Source organism: Trichoderma citrinoviride, assembly GCF_003025115.1.
Source record: "Trichoderma citrinoviride strain TUCIM 6016 unplaced genomic scaffold BBK36scaffold_10, whole genome shotgun sequence".
NCBI lineage: Eukaryota > Fungi > Ascomycota > Sordariomycetes > Hypocreales > Hypocreaceae > Trichoderma > Trichoderma citrinoviride.
In genome coordinates this window covers 967,577-985,787 of record NW_020194718.1, presented here as the reverse complement: position 1 = coordinate 985,787, position 18,211 = coordinate 967,577, and the positions used below count along the sequence as shown (strand labels likewise).

At 52.3% G+C, this 18,211-nt stretch overlaps 4 protein-coding genes across 4 annotated transcripts in view; 1 reads left to right on the top strand and 3 right to left on the bottom strand.

Annotated features, from left to right (window-relative positions):
- Positions 1 to 1,161: 1,161 nt before the first annotated feature.
- Positions 1,162 to 1,737, bottom strand: BBK36DRAFT_1160930 (carbonic anhydrase; the record flags this gene model as incomplete). Its single annotated transcript, XM_024894330.1, has 2 exons — positions 1,162 to 1,568; positions 1,632 to 1,737. 2 exons carry the CDS (start codon positions 1,735 to 1,737, stop codon positions 1,162 to 1,164), a joined length of 513 nt encoding a protein of 170 aa, XP_024748084.1.
- A 766-nt stretch (positions 1,738 to 2,503) lies between these two features.
- On the bottom strand, positions 2,504 to 4,234 carry BBK36DRAFT_1123614 (amino acid transporter-like protein; the record flags this gene model as incomplete). The annotated part of the gene is made up of 2 exons (XM_024891079.1): positions 2,504 to 3,402; positions 3,493 to 4,234. 2 exons carry the CDS (start codon positions 4,232 to 4,234, stop codon positions 2,504 to 2,506), a joined length of 1,641 nt encoding a protein of 546 aa, XP_024748083.1.
- A 4,603-nt stretch (positions 4,235 to 8,837) lies between these two features.
- On the top strand, positions 8,838 to 10,802 carry BBK36DRAFT_1177360 (Ppx-GppA-domain-containing protein; the record flags this gene model as incomplete). The annotated part of the gene is made up of 2 exons (XM_024896060.1): positions 8,838 to 9,008; positions 9,204 to 10,802. 2 exons carry the CDS (start codon positions 8,838 to 8,840, stop codon positions 10,800 to 10,802), a joined length of 1,770 nt encoding a protein of 589 aa, XP_024748082.1.
- Positions 10,803 to 11,146: 344 nt separating this feature from the next.
- BBK36DRAFT_1122832 (amino acid adenylation) overlaps positions 11,147 to 18,211 on the bottom strand; it is a gene marked incomplete at both ends in the record, with an annotated part of 69,480 nt that continues 62,415 nt past the window's right edge. The window contains one exon of the mRNA XM_024890982.1: positions 11,147 to 16,081. Coding sequence (XP_024748081.1) covers positions 11,147 to 16,081 — 4,935 coding nt within the window. The remainder of the gene's footprint in view (positions 16,082 to 18,211) is intronic.

Here is an 18,211-nt window from a genome sequence, read left to right as displayed (position 1 = left end):
AATACTGCTCCTGTCGATATGCCCGATTTGGTATGTCAGAACAGGCGACTAAACCCCATGAGGCAATACAGGGTATTCCTCCGCCAGCTGACTATTGGTCGATCAACTCCAGCCAACCTCGAACAAGAAAGACAACGAGAAGGCAGACTTTGCAGAGTAGTCTGTTGGATGAGCTGAGTGGAAATTTAATCAGGACATACACGAGAGGCAATTGTGCTTGCTGCTGTTTTGAACCGTAAATACGGAGCAGGCGGAATTTACTGTGCGGAGATTCAACAGACGCGCTCAGACTCTTGGTTTCCCTTTTTCCACTTCGATGTGTAAGGCTGGTTGCGGATTAATTACAAAATATTCCCCGTATGGCAATTAGTTGGTCTTTACAAGCTACAGAAGACTAATGTTTTTCGATACACCAATGGAAGCTCACCATTGTTCCATGGTAAAGCGGCTCAACATTGCTTAGCGTCTAGATAGCCATGCGGACATCTAGGCATACGACGTTTCGATGTCTTGCCCGATTTGACAACTAGGAGGAAGACAACACTGGTAAGCAGTTGCTGCTACATCACTTCAGTTGCCATTTATGCTAAGGAGTGATTGTATTGCTGAATTGGGCGTCGTCAAGTTCGTCAAACTCGTTAGCTTAGGCGATTCTCATCTGTGGTGGCATTCACTTGTCCTTTTCCCACCCCATCAAAGAGTCTTCCTCAGGTATCAATGGCTGGTGACAAATCTGTAATCTATTACGGCTACTGAGTTTCGTACTTGAGGTTATCGCCAAAGCACTCCGGCTTAGTAGGTGAAGGCAAGTGTCAGAGCTTATTGATAAGCAACTTCGCATAGCTATTATTTTCCAATACATGTTTTAGACAAGTCCTTGGAGGCAGCTGAACATTACTGCCCAGACCTAATACCTCAGGTATTATAGAAGCAAAGCTCCAATAAGCCCGTCAAATATATAACGTATGGTTCGTGGTTCGCACACAGTGCGGCAGATGTCCTAGCCTTGAGAGACGCCATCGTATTGCCATTAGCTATCAATCGCCGAGGGACACTTCAAAGCATTCAATAGGAGGTTCTCATTGTATAGGTAGCTTCCATAAGTATCTCTATCGTCTTGTGTACCGCTCGCTGATTCATTGATACAGTTTCAACCCGCATCTACTCCACGACCTTTTTCAAAACGCCCGTATCAGTATCATGAGTCCAGCCCGTCACCCGCACCTTCTTCCAAGCGAGAGGATGATTGCGAAGATACTCAACTTCCTCCTTCGTAGACTTCTCCAAATCAAAGAAAGTAAGCACCTCAAAGTTACCCACCTCCTTTGACTCGGCCAAACCCAGGTTCTTCTTCATGACACCATGCACAACGTCCTCTGGGACGCCCAGGAGCCCGCATCGAGTATGCTTGATGAGAAGCACTTCTTGGGCACCGAGTACATGAGTCACGAGTAGGACGGAGCGAGCGGCGTCGCGGCCGGATGCTCCTGCGTTGCGGATGGTGGTGACTTCGCCTAGTTCGAAGCCGTAGGCGGACTTTGGGTCGAGACGACAGTCCATGCATGTGACTGAGATAAAAGGTCAAGTTGGATGCTTGTAAGAGAGCTTGGCTGAGGAGTGAGGGGGTTTACCGATGACTGCTTTGAGTAGAGGAGGGCATTCGAGGCCGCTGTGCTTGTAGGTGCTGGCGTATTTGGCGTTGGCCTCGAGGACTTGGGATTCAAATGGAGTGGACATTTTGATCAATGGGAAGGGTAGGGATATTGTAGAACAAAATTGATGAGATGAGAGCTGATGAAGAGGTTGGGCTGATGCGTACAGAGCATTCAGCTGTTCATGATGAAAGGACTGCCAGGACTAGGTACTTATAGGAGAGCCGAACGATGATATGAAGCATTCGACACCATCATCATTGCCGCAGAGTACAATTCAACAGGACCCCAACACAGCACAAGCGGCAATATTACAAATGTACTCTGCAGCACTATTAGAGAAATAGTCGAAGCGTCACAGCGTTTCCTCCGGTCATAGCGGCCAGCAATGTGCACCTGGATCATGATGCGACAAGACATGCAATGCTTTCTCACTTCGTCGTGGTGTTTAATTCTACGTAAGCAGTATGTCTTGCAGCGTTTACCAGAAAAGATCATCCCGGTCAGCCGCTGACGCGGTACAAGCCGTTCATGCGGGCTGAAGTTGGGCATTGTCCGAATCCGTAACTGGGGCGATCTCTTGAGTTACCGAATTTATAATCAAGAGATCTCAAGATCCGGGGGCAGATAGTATTCTGATGTATTATCCCCCCTAGCATTCACATCAGATTAGTCACATCAGAATAGTCTAAGAGGTATTTTCGAATATAGTCATTAACGTAACTCTCATCTGCATCGTAGCCGGTGAGTGGGTATCCAAGGCAGAGCTGTCGCCCCTCCTCTTTTCAGATAGCCTTTATATACAGGAACTCAATTGGCTATAGAAACAACACAAACGTCTCTCAACTTCTCTATGCCACCCAGAACCATATCTTCTGCAGCAAGTTCTTGGGCACAGGCGGCTGGTCCATGGCCTCCATCTCGTCCATCTCCTTCTTGCCCGTGATGACGTCCACTTCAGACGTCTTAATGCAGAAGGGCGTCCGCTTCCAGATCTTGTGGCCGATGTACAGAACAAGAAAGATGGGCAGTGTGATGTAGGCGGCAAGGAAGTCGCTCACGTTCCAGTTATCGCCGATGAAGATCTGGAAGCCGTTGGTGAGGGTGAGGAGAGAAATGACGAAGAGCGCAGCATACGTGCCGTATGGCTGCAAGGGCGTCTTGTACGGCATCTCTCCCCAGAGGTTGTTGAAGAACATGGCCTTGCGGAAGCGAAGATAGGTGATCATGATGATGATCCAAGCCAGGAAACCAGAAATGGTCGAAATGTTGACGAACCAGTTGAAGACGGTGGCGCCGGAGTTGTTGACGTTGAGGAAAGCGAGGAGGGAGAAGGCCCATGTGAACAGAACGGCAACCCACGGGACACCCAGGCGGTTGGTGTGGGCAAACCACTTGGGAGCCTGGCCGTTGATGGCCATGGAGTACAGAACTCGGCTGGCGGAGTAGAGGAAGGAGTTTCCGGCCGACCAGGCAGAGGTGAGAATGACGGCGTTGATGATGTGGTTTAGGACGGGAATGCCCGCATTCTGGATGCCGATGACGAAGGGCGAGGCGCTGGCGTTGGAGGCTCCCAGCAGTCTAGGGTCGTTTGAAGGGACAATGATGCCGATGATGAGAGACGAGACGCCGTAGAAGAGGGCCAGACGGAAGGTGAATCGGCGGGCTGCCTTCTTCAAGTTTCGGCGGGGAGAAACGGCCTCGCCGGCGGCGATGGCGATCAGTTCGGGGCTGGTAATGAAGGCAAAACCTGTACAAGAGATGCGTCAGCTTCACACGCGCATGGACTCGAGGCAGTTCGCGTAGAAAACGAGTCAATGGGGGGGCTGATCAAACATACCGGCCTTGACAAAGGCGTGCCAGTAGCCCAAGAACTTGCCCGTGTTTCCCTTGGCATTGTATTCCACAAAGGCGCCCGGGTCATTCCAGTAGTGGAAGCCGAGGACGTGATGCTGATTCGGGCCACCGCCGAAGAACAAGACGATGCCGATGATGCAAAGGACAAACAAGGCAATCAGCTTGATCGACGCGAAAATGAACTCGGCCTCGCCAAAGATGGCAGCGGCAAACAAGTTGAGCGCCAGCAGGACAATGAGAACAATGGCAATCCAGACAGCAACGTTGACGTGGGCTTTCCAGTAGTCGAGAACAATGGCAGCTGCCGAGGCCTCGGCGGCGACCAGCATCGTGTAGGCGTACCAGTAGTTCCAACCCGCAGCGAAGCCCAGGCTGGGATCGACGAAGCGGCTGACGTAGTACGGAATGGTGACACCTCGGAACGGAAGGTAGACGGTCATTTCTGCCAGGACGTTCATGACAATGTAGACAATCATGGACATGGAGAGGTAAGCCATGAAGAGCGGCGCAGGCCCGGTGTCCGCCAGGATGCCACCGGATCCGACAAAGAGACCGGTTCCAATGGCTCCTCCGAGGGCCAGGAACTGCAGGTGTCGACTCTTGAGGCCTCGCTTGAGCTGCTCGCCATCGTGGGCAAACGTGAAGTCGGTGGTCTCACCCGGCCGGGCGGCCTCGATGTTGACGTCGAAGGCCTCGTCGGCTCCGGAGCTGCTCTTTTTCTCCATGATGAGTTCCGTCCGGCTGATGAAGACAAAGATGAGAGAGACGGGAGAGACTTGGAGCAGGACAGAGAGGAAGGAGAAAAAGACAAGGCAGCAGGGTCTGCCTTTATAGAGATCCCTGCTTGTCCCTCCCAGGAAGAAGGCTGTTTATCGTCTGCTCCAGCGTCTCCAAGGCCCTAAAGGCGCCCTAAAGAGAAGATCCCCGGCACATTGACGCCTCTTTAGCTGTTTTCAGCTTGGTTTGCTGCGGAGAGGGGACAGGGTTCAAGGCACGGACGGTTGGAGTGGAGGTACCGATACTTGTTGGAGGAAAAGTCGTCCGGTCCAAGGATCTGCTACTGAGTCGGTTATCACGAGAATGGGGGCCCGATAACAGTGACTCGGATGAGCGAGATTTTGGTCAAGATAAGGCTGATCTCCCTCAGTATTCCCATTGTTGACTTGTTACCAAATGTCTCACATAGATAGCCGCAGTTCGTCATATCTTTGAATATCTTCACCCTCTCCACTTGGAGAAGAAGCGGTAGGATTGCGGCGTACAGGTACCGACTACATACATGTAGTGGCGTCGGCATTCAAGCCCCGAACCCAATTTGCTTATGGGTTTAAGGCTCAAGCCTCTTTTTCTCTTCCCTTCGCCTCGCTTGTCCCGCCCGCCTCGAGCAAACTCTAGGGCTAACAAGAAGCGGGAATGTTCCAGAATGCGTCCATTCGGAGAAAAACAAAGTGAGAAGCTTCTTCGATGACACTTTGATGCTCTCGTGCCTGCATTTGGGTGCATTAGTGCTTCGTTTCTTTTGCATGAGAGAGTTTCATCCCGGACGCGTACAGATACATCTCACGGGTTCTGGACGGCCTGGCCTCTCCACAGACAAAGGCTGCAAATCCTTATCTTTTCCCGCCTGTCTTTGTTGCGACCGAGGATGGGGAAGTGGAGGCGTGGGAAGGATTAGTTGACTGGGGTTGGGAGAGACACGATTCAGTTGCGCAAAACATCCACCCTTCAGCTGTTACGTACAAAGATGGGCACCACCTGTGAGCACTTGAGGCTTGTGCCACCCGCTAGAAAGAACGGCAGAACGGGTTGGAAGCAAGAGCGAAGAAGTGGCTTGCTCCTTGCGATTCTGCTTGATGCGACGGGGAATGTTGGCTGAGTTAGGCTCTCGATTGAGTGGCATCATGGGTTTGCAGAAAAATCAACAGCAGTCTCTTCGCGAAAGGCCTCATGCAACGGACATGGGAAACTGCAGGCAAACCGAGTCTGCGAAACAATCAGCAGAGCCAATGTTCATGCTTGCTTCCTCTGGATAAGAGCGTCGGGAGTGGAAGCAAACTCGATGGACAAACTCCACAACACTCCGATCATACGTCGAAAGCTGCCCAAGGCTCATCAACGGCTCGCATTGAGCAATCAATCAAAGCGTCAAGCAATTCGCCAACAAGCCGATGAAAGCCGCCGGCCCAGCGTCACCTTCGTATCGTCCCTCGATAGGGCGCGTGCACCGCTTGTTGGCCATAGATTCTACAGTAAGCCGGGCTAGTCGTTGGGCGCCAACAGCCACTGGTACTATTCCGTTGCCCGCCATCATGGTTCACATGACGGACCGTTCGTCGGACGAGGAAAGGTTCCAGAAGCTTGGCACTACATTACTCGTGCATCCGTGCTAACAGGCGGTGATTCCACCGCCTCCAAAGGGCCCCCTCATTCTCCCCCAGGTTTCCCCAACTCTGAGAACGGAGAACTCGATCAACTCTAAACCAAATTCTGGGCCAAAGCCGGGGAAGGTTGGAATCAATAACCCATGAACCCAGTATTCTGCTCCTATGTGCTGTAACCTCAAGAGGAGAACAAATGCCTCGTTATGTGTGGCGTGAACCGGAGGATACCGAGTGTTGAGACTCCAGCTCGTCTTGTCAGTCAGCACCTTATTCGCGTTTCGCCTGGATGTTCATGTACATGCCAGTACCTGTGCCTGCGATTTCCGCGAAGAATGTTGATAGATAAGAGATGGATCGATCATACGATTCATCGGGCAATCCGTCCGACTCTCTGTTCATGCGTGACTGGTCTTCGTTCCTCACTAGTTTGAGCAGGTATACAGCACACCCAAGTGTACATCATACTGCACTTGTTTCTTCAAAAGCACATACTTCCATGGAGGATGAGTTCCGTGACTGACAATTTACTGGGTGAGGATCAAGAATCGAGCCTTTCTTGCTTCAATTGCTCTTCGAAAGCCGTGGACAGCCGTAGACAGCCGTAGTGGACATCCACAATGCTGCCACAACTTACATCCAGCTTCTAGTAGCACCTTTTCCTCCTTCTAGACGACCAAGTATTGCAGCTCGGCCCCATTACGACGGACGCTTGTACTGACGCCACTAAGTACGTAAAGCCCCACAACTGACTGGAGCAACGAAGCCGGGGAACACGCCTCCGTAAGAGCTAGATGGCTTACTATGGAAGAAAGATGATGATACTGGTACATCTACGCAGCAGCTGTGGATCGAAATGGGTAACATCACATGTGCCACATCGCTGGCCATTCTATCTTCTACGTGTAAGCAATTGGATCCAGGAAATACTCACCATGCTGATGTGGTTTGATACAGGTTTCCGCTCTCAAAAGAAGGAGGAGGATAATATCACATACTTAGGCAAACGGTAAGCTGAAGCCTCAATGATAGGCAATACTTGGCAAATAACAGATGCGACAAGACGCATGGGGTCCTTGGAATGATCTCTTTTACCGTTTTGACATAGTTCAATAGTAACGTCGCCGAGAAGATCAATACCGTCTCCGGATTTGGGAGATGTAAAGTTATGGAATGGCTAGACTGAGCGACTCAGCAGAAGAGGATTAAGGCCGGCGTGACAGAAGGCCATATTCATGCTGCACCCGATTGCCTATTTGAGAGCCGCTGTCATATAGTTGTGATACGAGCTGCAATGGCTTTGATTCGAGCCGGTCCATCCGTAGCCGAGGCGAAAGGACGAAGTTCACTACTCGGCTACTGGGAAAGTCGGATTCTGCCTGAGCTCATGGTGCGCATGAGAAAGTAGGCTGATAGCGAAGCCATTCCAAGGGTGGGAATGAGGAGAAAGGCCTCAACAATAAGGTATCTAGCCAGACTGGACTCCTGTTAGACTTGTCAATTAGTTCATGTGATGTAGCTTCCACAAGTAGGTTGTCAATGAGACCTCCATTGATAGTGCTGGTATACAATAGAGAGAAACAGAAGGGCCAATCAGACAGAGTGCGGCATTCTAATCAGTCCGCCTTCACAGGTTGGGCCAACTGAACAATGAATTTTGGAAACTTCAGAAGGAACGACGAGGGATGTAGAGATCACTATCATGAGAGGAGATGGCGTCGGTGCGAAGGTAGTGTGGAATATCAATTCACTGAGACGAAATGCTTCCGACCAGGAGGCACTATCTCACAACGTTGTGCCATATCAATCTTGGATCACTGTAACTATAAAAGAGAGCAGTTGCTGTGACTTACCAATGAGCTATCACAAGGTACTGCGTACGAACAACAGAGATGCATTATGGAGGATTGCATGTAGACATCCGCCTGCCATAGGGCCCAACACGGCTAACAATCGCCGGATCTTTCGAAAATTTAGCTTTCAGAGCCGGAGAATAGCGAGAAAACTTGATCCAGAAAATAGGTTCCGGAAAATATGTTGTTGTCGGTGCCATATGTTATTCCCAGAGGGTTAAAATCCAGTAGTAGACTTGTGTAGTTGCGGGTGTGATATCTTATTACCTCCCACAGTTCACGTCGGTATGAACCGGAGCCGGTAAGTGAGAAGAAAACTCTTCTACATCCTGATGAAGTGTTGGTTGGTTTAGTTGAAGATCTGTGGTAGAAAAGAGAAGTTGCCGTTCATTACTGGGTTAGAAAACAGGGTAGCAGTGCCTCATTGCATGGTTTTGTATATCACCAAAAGCATCATGAAGCACAATATCGCAACTGAACGCGATAACTGGGGATAGAACAAAGTATTAAAGTGGTGTGAGAATTGAGTTTCATTGGGTTCTTTCACATTTTGATATCACGAGACAACTGCAGTTTCCACAGTATGCTGGTCTCGACTCTTATGATTCGTCCAACGTGCTATTGGTTGAAGCTCTCAGCGAGGCTGGATGCGGCGTGTTTAGAGAATCGTCTCCCCGCAGCTGGTAATAACAATCTCCGGGGGCTGTCAGCGTTTTCATCTCCGAGAGCTTCATCATATGACAGGTCTCGATATTCAATTGAAGTTGCAGTAAAACGACAGATTGCATCGCGTCGGCAAACGCGGGTTGTTATCAAGTCGGAAATATCTGCACGAACCAAATCGCGTGGATAGTTTTCGACAGGGCTTCCAAGATCATTATGATATCACGACGCAGGCCATGGAATCAAGAGATTCAGACATCTCACCGCTTAATATGACGTCACGAAGGCTTGAGACCACTGGAAACTCCATAGAAATAAAGTTGCAATTTCTCAGCTGTTTTATAAGAGGTCGCGCTCCTCCATAAGGCGGAACGCGTAGAGCGGATGCACCGCCCGGCTTCATCCAAGAACCATAGCAGAACCCAAGGACCACTATGGACCTCTCGGACTTTGAAGATCTCGGCATCATTTCCGATCCCGAGGAAGATCGAGAAGAAGGAGATGAAGAGCTTATAATGACGCCAGCTATGGCTGCAAAGGCCTGCAGAGAAGGAGATGGGCCTCATCCGCCTTGGGAGGGCCATCGGGACAAGCTGGTCGGCATCGTGGATATGGGAAGGCGAGCCATTCTAATCTAACAAGCACAACCAACCGCTTCTGGGTTCCCTTATTGCTAACCAAGTTGATGCGCAACCAGCAATGGGATTCGCTTCTCCATCACGGACCTGTCTGATGATAGGGCGCGTATCCTGCCGACGGTGTTGGCTTACCGGTCCGGCATATCGCTCTACGACGCGCAGTTTGATCCCGAAACTGGGGAACAAATTCCCATCCCGGATCATGTTATCGATCGCATTGTGACAGTCTTCAACGGCTTTCTCATCGTGTGTGATGATATGAAGGTCCAGAGGAAGAATATCCATGTTGTCGCAACAGAGGCAACACGCAAGGCCATCAATTCAGCCAAATTCCTGGAAATTATCAAGAAACAGACGGGCCTCTCCGTTGAGGTATTGGCCAGCGAGGTCGAGGGCCAAGTCGGAGCATTGGGCATCGCGAGCGGGTTTGATACTATATCTGGCCTTGTGATGGACCTGGGAGGCGGCAGTACGCAGATTACCTGGATGATCAGCCAAGGAGGGTACGTCAGAATCAGTCCCATGGGCAGCTTCAGCTTTCCATACGGAGCGGCGGCTTTGTCGAGGCAACTTCGTGAGCTGCGAAAAGGGAAGAAGAAGGATGAGGGGGAAGCGGCCGTCGCACAACTTCGTCAGGAGATGATTGAGAAGTTCCGGTCCGCGTACAACCACTTGCAAATCCCGGACAGCATGATTGAAAAGGCCGAGCGGGAGGGAGGCTTCCGCATCTATCTGTCAGGTGGCGGATTCCGCGGCTGGGGCTATCTGCTGCTGTATCTCAACCAGTCCCGCGGCAAGCATTATCCAATCTCCATCATCAACGGATATACCGTCGGACGAGACCAATTCGAAGATACAGACACCGTCAAGGAGATTGCAAAGGCAGCAAAGGACGTCTTCCGAGTCTCGGACCGCCGTCGCTCACAAGTTCCAGCAGTGGCCTTCTTGGTCAACGTCCTGGCCAAGGCCATTCCCCACGGCATCAGGGAGGCTCACTTTTGCCAGGGCGGCGTGCGAGAAGGATACCTCTTCCGCACTCTGCCGCCCGAGATCAGACAGCTATCGCCGTTGGAAGTGGCAACGCAGAATCTCGCGCCGACATCCTATCGTACCATACAGGAGATGATCAAGAGGGCCATTCCAAACCCGTCGAAGCACCAGACGAGGAGGTTTCCGGATGAATTCGGAGAACACGTTATCAATTCGTTCGCTAATACACTGTATGTTCACATGTTCATGTCCAAGGAGACGGCATCGACAGCTGCGCTCTATTCAACGAGCGTGGGGATGATGTCTTCTACGCATGGAGTGTCCCACCAGGACCGCGCCCGGCTCGCGCTGATGCTCGAATCGCGATACCGAGGCGAACTACCACCGCGAGAGATGGAATTTCGGGAGGCTCTGCGCTCCCTCATAACGCCGGAGGAGGTGTGGTGGACTACGTATCTAGGCAGAGTCGGGTACCTGATCACACGACTGTATCCATCCGGAGAGATCGACACCGCCAAGCCCAGGGTTGTGTTTTCCTCCGAATGGTCGTGGACGTTGGGCAAGAAGAAGAATAAGGAGGGCTTGGTTTTGACCTTGTCGGTGCAGAAGAAGAAGCACGATCCCGCAAAGTTGAAGCATGCGCTGGAGGACAATGTCAAGCGGATCCAAAAAGTCGGGAAAAAGAATCATTGGATTGGAAAGGAGGATCCCTGGGGAATGAAGGTCAAGGTAGTGGTTGTTGAAGAGGGCATACTGGAATCGTCAGATTGATATGGGGGAACTTGCAAGGACTGCATATCCTAGTGGTCAATTCTATATACAATCATGGGGTCACACATATTCACACATATTGATAGCACAATAGGTAGTTGAACAGCAAAAATTGAATAAGTCTAATCTAACAGACTATGGGTTGTTGAGAACCCAGGATTCAGTCGACTATATACGAAGTAGTGAAATAGAAATAACAGAGTGTTGAAACTCAGATGTGAGGAAAGGAAATGAATGAAACTATACAAAGAGACGAGAAAAGAAATACATGCGAGAAATATAATGAAAAAAAAAAAAAAAGGTTAAGAAACACCGAATCCCCTCAAATCCAGACTCAAAGATTCTCAACCATGACGCTGGAAAGTGTCCGCCCGACGAGGCTTAGCAAAGCCATCAGTAGACGTCTGGATGAAGCCAACCTTGACAAGATAGCGCATGCTCATCTTGACAGCCATATGCCACTGCTCATGCTCACTGCCCTCAGCCTCAATGTCTCGCGCAGACCGAGGAGAGCCAAGGTTGCCAAGGAAGTGCTGTACCGGCCACAGAGGATGCTTGTCGCCGACTTGGTTCATCGACTCCAAAGCACGGTGAGTCCATTCGTCCAAGGACAAAGGTTCGCAGGGAACGTCGAGCTCCTTGTTGATGAGATCCCAGAAGACTGTTGCCGGCATGCCACCCGTGACATTGACGAAGGGAGCGATGCCCTCCGTAGTGTAGAGTTGGCTGAGCACGGATGATGCCACGGTATCGACGTCGGAGATGTAGACCCAATGCTCTTCAGGCTCGGCAGGATAAACGCCGAGAGAAGCGGCGGTGGAAACGATTCGCCACAGCACATCGTCCACGTTGGCCACGCCTGTTTCGGGAGATCCGATGATGCGACCAGGCTTGAGAGTGGAAATGCGGTTCTGGTTGGCCGGGAGGGTGTTGATGACCTCCTGGATGATGCCCTCGGAGACGAACTTGGTCTGGATGTAACCAGTGGAGTTGTTGAGGTACTGGCCCAGAGCCGTGCGATCGGTGGTGGGATCAGACTTGATACCGCCAGAGACGAAGACGAACTTGGGAGAGGCGGGTGAGGTGACGGCAGCCTTGAGAATGTCTACCGTAGAATCGACGTTGGCAGCACGCATCTTGTCGTAGTCGGCGTTCCAGTTGACGATGGCACCGTTGTGGACGATGGCATCGACGTTGTCATTTGAAAGGCCGGCCAGACGAGCCCATTGAGAGTTGCTCAGGCCCATGCGCTTCTTGCTCAAGTCACCGCGCCAGATCTCAATCTTGCTCGTGTACTCCTCGCGCCACCAGCCGGCAATCTTGGCAGTCTCGCGGATACGGTCCATGCCGTGGTCGACAGACTTGCATCGGACGAGGGCAATGGTGGAGGCGATGGAGTCGTTGCAGAGGAGCTGCCTGAGGATCTCTTGACCGAGGAAGCCGGTGGCACCGGTGAGGAAGACGATGGCCCGCTCAGGCAGCTGGGTCTTGGGGTTCGCAACGATATCGAGATCACTGGAAGCCAGAACAGAGCGCGCGAGAGAAGAAATCTCGCTGTTGATGTCGACGAGTCCTAGTGCTTCAGCATCTTGTCCACTGTGTTCGCCGTCGATGTGTTTGGCCATGTTTGCAATCGTGGTATGCTTCGAGTTGAGCAGAGACATTCCGAGTGAAACACCATACTGGTTGAGGATAGCCTTGGAAATGGTGACAATGCGAATCGAATCACCACCGAGGCTATAGAAGTTGTCATCCAGTCCGATAGTCTCGGCGGGAAGGTCAAGCGTAGAGGCCCATTGGGCACGGAGCCAGAATTCGACATCGGTAGAGCAGTCGCGGAAGGGCAAACGCTGGCCAGCGAGGTAGTTTGAGAGCTCGTCCGGCCTGAGGTTGGCAATGGATGCGAGAAGCATCTTTCGGTCTAGTTTGCCGGCAGCGTTGTGAGGCATGTGGTCGACGGGGATGAGATACTTAGGGACCATGTGGCTGGGCAGAGCAGAGGCGACGGTTGTAGCAATGTCGGAGAACATCTCGCGCAGTTCGTTGGTGACGTCCGTGAGACGAACCTCCTTGGAAGCACTCTCCGTCTCTTGATGCGAGCTGAAGCACACAAAGGCGAGGAGAGACTCGCGGCCGGCCGTTCGAGTAATATCGACGACGACGTGTTCAATAGAAGCGTTGGCGCGCTTGACGTGGTATTCGATTTCGCCGAGCTCGATGCGCTGGCCGCGGATCTTGACTTGCGTGTCCTTTCGGCTGACATACTCGATCGATCCATCGGGAGTGTAGCGGACCAGGTCACCGGTCTTGTAGAAGCGGCGTTCACCAATGTTGATACTCGATGGCAGCCACTCAACTTCATCGATGAATGACTGTCTCGACTTGTCCTCGTCGTTGATGTAGCCGCGTGCCAGAGATGAACCCTGCAGCAGCAACTCACCGACACAGCCGATAGGCATGAGGCGGTTATGGTCATCGGGGTCGACGATCCAGAGGCCGTGGGTAAAGCTGCGACCGACATTGGTAACTGAAACCTTGACTGACGACGAATACGTGTTGTTCGTCGAACCGACGCAACCTTCTGCCGGACCATAACCGTTGTGAAGGTCAATCTCGTCCGCCCAGGTGTCGATGATTCCTCGAGAGGGTGCTTCACCCATAAGGATGACAGTCTTCATGTCGGGAATCTGCTCTGGAGAAAGAGTCTTGATAAAGGTCGGCGTCAGGAAGGCGTGGTTTACACGAGCCTCACGGATGAAAGCTGCAGTGTTGTGAACACGTTCATGCTCTGTTGGCACGCAGACGGTAGCACCGACCACCAGCGAAGTGAAGATTTCGGCGATACAGGCGTCGAAGACGAAGTTGGCGAATTGTAACGTCCTTGTGTCGTCGTTGAACGAAAAGGCCTCGCGTTGTCTGAGGAGCGCTGCGGAGATGGCCTTGTGGTCGATGATGACGCCCTTTGGCTTACCGGTTGAACCGGATGTAAACAGGACATAGGCGGCATTGTTGGGGCCCGACTTGATCAACGATTGTTGGGCGATACTGATCGTAGAGACGCGGGAAATTAGAGATGGCGACAGCTCAATCAGGTTGCGGACCATGCCCTGAGAGTCAGGGGCGGTTGTCGGTGACACAATCATGAATTGGGCGTTGACTTCGTCTATCAAAGCCTGGCGGCGGCTTGCTGGGTAAGACGGATCCAAAGGCATGAAAACACCACCGGCTTTGAGGATGCCCATCATCGCAACGATAGCCCAGATGGACTTTTCGAAGCAGAAGGGCACGATGGTCTCGGGTCGAACACCAAGGCCGCTGAGGTAGACTGCAAGCTGAGTTGTCAATTGATCAAGCTCGCTGTAAGTCATGCTTCCCTCACTGCTGTACAGAGCCTGATGCTCAGGTCTGCGAGCAGCTTGCTTCGAGAAGAGCTCCTGGAGAGTGGTATCCGAGGGGCCATAGATTTCGTGGTTCCACTCGAGCTGCTTCTGCAGGTCCCATGAGCCAGCTACCTTTACATCACCAATTGACGTCTCATCTTGGGCAACGAGTTGTCTGGCAACGTTGCCGAATTGCTCAGAGATGGCTGTGGCATGAAATTCTGTCAGAGCATTGGTGTCGTAGATCAGCAGCAGCTCGATGTGACTCTCCATGATGGCAATTTGAAGAACCAAGGGGTAGTTGGCAAAGTTTTGCATTGATTGCTCAGCCGAGTTCTCAGAGTCGCCAGGCGATAGGATAATGTCTGTGCTAGCCATGGCTTTATCGTCTGCAACCTGCTGCTGGGCAGGCTGGATGACCAGCAAGCTTGAAAAGTCGCATGCTTGTTTGGCCTCGGGACTCAGCGTTGCAATGTTCTGGAGACCAAATTGCTCATAGGCAACCATCTCGGAAGCCTGAATCTGGACGTCTTGCAAGAACCGTGATGTTGGCTGGTCTTGATCCAGACGGATTCGGACAGGAACAGTGGCAAGCATAGGGCCAGGCATAGAATCTAATCCGGGAACTGGCGCGTGACGGCCTGAGAGTGTAGTACCGAAGCACACGTCGTCAACTCCGCAGTACTGGGCCAAGACGATGGACCAGGCTGCCCTCATGATGGTGGCCTTGGTGATCGATGTGTTTGTCAGGCGTGGGAAATCGACAGTCTTTCTCAATATCCGGGTCACATCGGCCTTGCTCTTTGAAGGAGTCAACTGCTGGTCAACAGCAGGGAATGAAGCCGGAGTGGCATCGTGAAGTTGGCGTCTCCAGTACTCTGCAGCATCGTGTTGGTTGATGCTCGTCGTGTACTTGACGAAGCGAGCAAAAGGCTGCAAAGGAGGCATTTCAGTGCCGAAGTAAGCGGCGTAGAGCGTGCCCATGATGAGCGGGTGAGTCCAGCCGTCATACACCGAATGGTGAATATGCCACGCGAAATAAGTGCTGCCGCCCTCTTCAATCAGAGCATAACGGCAGAGGCGAGAGCCATAGCCCATGTTGAAGGATTCAATTGCGTTCCTCATGTAGGACTGCAGGGAAACACCTGTGGTAGGCTCCCACAGTGACTTTGAAGTGTCCTTGATGACGGCTTGGAAGGTGGTGTAGCCAACAAGAACAATCGATGTTCGAAGGTTGTGGCAGACTTCAACTGTCTTGTCCCAAGCAGCCTTGAATCGCTCAGCGTCGACGTGATCAGGAATTTGGTACACATAACGGGCCGTGTAAGAGCCTGGCTGCTTGACGGACAAGGCCATGAGACCTTCCTGCAACTTGGTTGTTGGGTAAGCATCCTCAATCGACTGGCCAGCAGAAAGGTCGCACTGCTGTCCAATCTCGCGAGTAATGGCGTCGCTCTCAGAAGGCTGGATCATGCTGAAGGGCTCAGCCTCGTAGGCATCGCTAACATCGCCGAGATGGGCCGATGCAGCAACTGAAGCCAGTCTCGGATCGGCAAAGATGGTAGCCACAGTGAGTGAGATACCATGTTCTTGAGCCAGGGTAACAAAGTGAATGGCTGAGATGGAATCACCTCCAATTTGCAGGAAGCTGTCGTTCTTGCCAATCTCTTCCGCCGGGATTCCAAGGATCTGGGACCAGAGGTCGCGCAGCTTGAATTCCATATCGGTTGTCGGCTCAATCTTGTCTGCTTTGCTGGGAGCAAAAGTGGCGAGCTCCTCAAGAGACAGAGAGCTTGCGAGAGTCCGAAGCTGCTTCCTATCGAGCTTCATTGATGTGATGAATGGCATGTTTCGGATGGGCAAGACCAGGCTAGGCATCATGAAAGCAGGGAGCACGGCCTTGAGGTTGTCGAGAAGGGTGACAATGGCAGAACGAAGACTGTCACTTGGCTGGATGAGGTTATCAGAGAAGCTGGTAGTCTCCTCGTCATCGTAAGTGCCTGCAAACGACACAAAGGCAACGAGGGCTTGTCCTGATTCTCGTGTGATGATATCCACAGCTGCATGCTCAATGTCCGGAAGAGCGCGCTGGACATGGTATTCGACTTCGCCGAGCTCGATACGTTGGCCACGGAGCTTGACTTGGGTATCCTTGCGGCCGAGGTATTCGAGGGAGCCGTCGCTGCAGTATCTCACCAAATCACCAGTCAAGTAGAAGCGCTGAGGGCCAGCGATGGCCGACGACAGGGAAGCGATCTCGGTAACAAAGGAGCTCCTGGTTCTCTCTGAATCGTTGATGTATCCACGGGCAAGGACATGGCCCTGAATGGCGAGTTCACCAACACATCCGACTGGAGTGAGTACATGGTGGTTGTTAGGCTCGACAACCCAGCAAGAACTGTTAAACGCCTTTCCGATGACACGAGGTGAGTCTTGACTGGAGGCGAATGGGTGCCATGTCGCGTAGTTGCAGGCCTCGGCAGGTCCGTATCCATTGATGAGCTTCACGCGATCGCACCAAGCATCGAGAATGTCCCTACCGGCAGGCTCGCCACCGAGGACCAACGTCTTGAGACCGGGGACCTGGTCAGGCGTAAATGTGCGGACAAACGAAGGCGTTAACATGGCGGTGTTGATTCGAGCCTTGCGTACGAAGCCTGGAGCATCCTGCAGACGTTCAACTTCGTCTGGGATACAGACGGTACCGCCAAAGGTCAGCGTTGCGAGGATCTCACCCAAGCTGCCGTCAAAGATGTAGTTGGAGAACTGGAACACGCGGGATGCAGGGCTGAGCTCGTAGACGCGGCCGTAGCCGATCGTGCTTGTTGTCAGAGCAGAGTGTTCCATAACCACACCCTTTGGTTTGCCGGTTGACCCAGAAGTGAAGAGCACGTAAGCTGCATTGGATGGGCTGGGACGCTTGGGGTCGACGAGGGTCTGGTTTGGAGCAGAGAGACGAGCCATGAAGTCGGACGAAAGCTCGACAATGCGAGGAGCCATGCCAGCGCACGAGGCGGCGGCTGACTCGGATGCAATGATGATCTGGGCGCCAACTTCCTTGACGAGGGCTTCACGGCGGTTGACCGGATGCGAGGGGTCCAGGGGAACAAAGACGCCTCCCGCCTTGAGGATGCCAACAATCGCAATGACAGCCCACATGGATTTTTCGAAGCAGAAGGGAACAATTGTCTCGGGACCGACGCCCAGCTGGCACAGATGGCTAGCTAACACGTCGGTTAACCGGTCAAGAGCAGCATAAGTCATGCTACCCTCCGACGAAAAGATTGCTTCGTGGTCCGGATCGCGCTGGGCATTGTCGGAAATCAGATCGTGGACACAGGCCTCGATAAGTTCCGGAGCATTGGCATTCCAGCCGAGGACTTGCTCAAGGTCCCAAGAGCCTGCAAGTGATACGCTGCTGAGTGATTCTTCACCCTGCGTCAGCAGCTGCTGCACGACGTGATCGTACTGCTGTGAGATGGCCTGGAGTTGGTGCTCAGACAAGACGCTGGGGTCGTAGATGAACATCAAATTGACCATGTCATCGTATACGTGACACTGAACAACCAGGGGGTAGTTGAAGTAATTCTGCAGCATCTCTTCGGCGCGAAGGAGTTCAGAATCGGCAGAGACTAGGAGGGCTTCCTCCGAGCTGTCGCCAGTCGATCCAATGTGCTGTATAGGCTGAACAGCCAACAAGCTGCTGAAGTCAACAGCGTCCTTGTATTCCGCGCCCATCTTGGAAATGTTCTGGAGGCCGAATTGTTCATACTCAACCATTTCTGAGGCTTGAACCTGCACGTCATGGAGGAGTTTGGCGACCGATTGCTGTGCCTCAAGGCGGACACGGACAGGCACAGTCGCAACGACCAAACCTGTGGTAGCCTCAAGGCCAGGGACGGAAGCATGGCGGCCAGACACGGTTGTGCCAAAGCAGATGTCTTCCGAGTCGGAGTATCGAGCCAGAACAATGGCCCATGCGGTCCGAAGGATAGTCGCCTTGGTGATGGATGACTTTGTCGAGCGAGG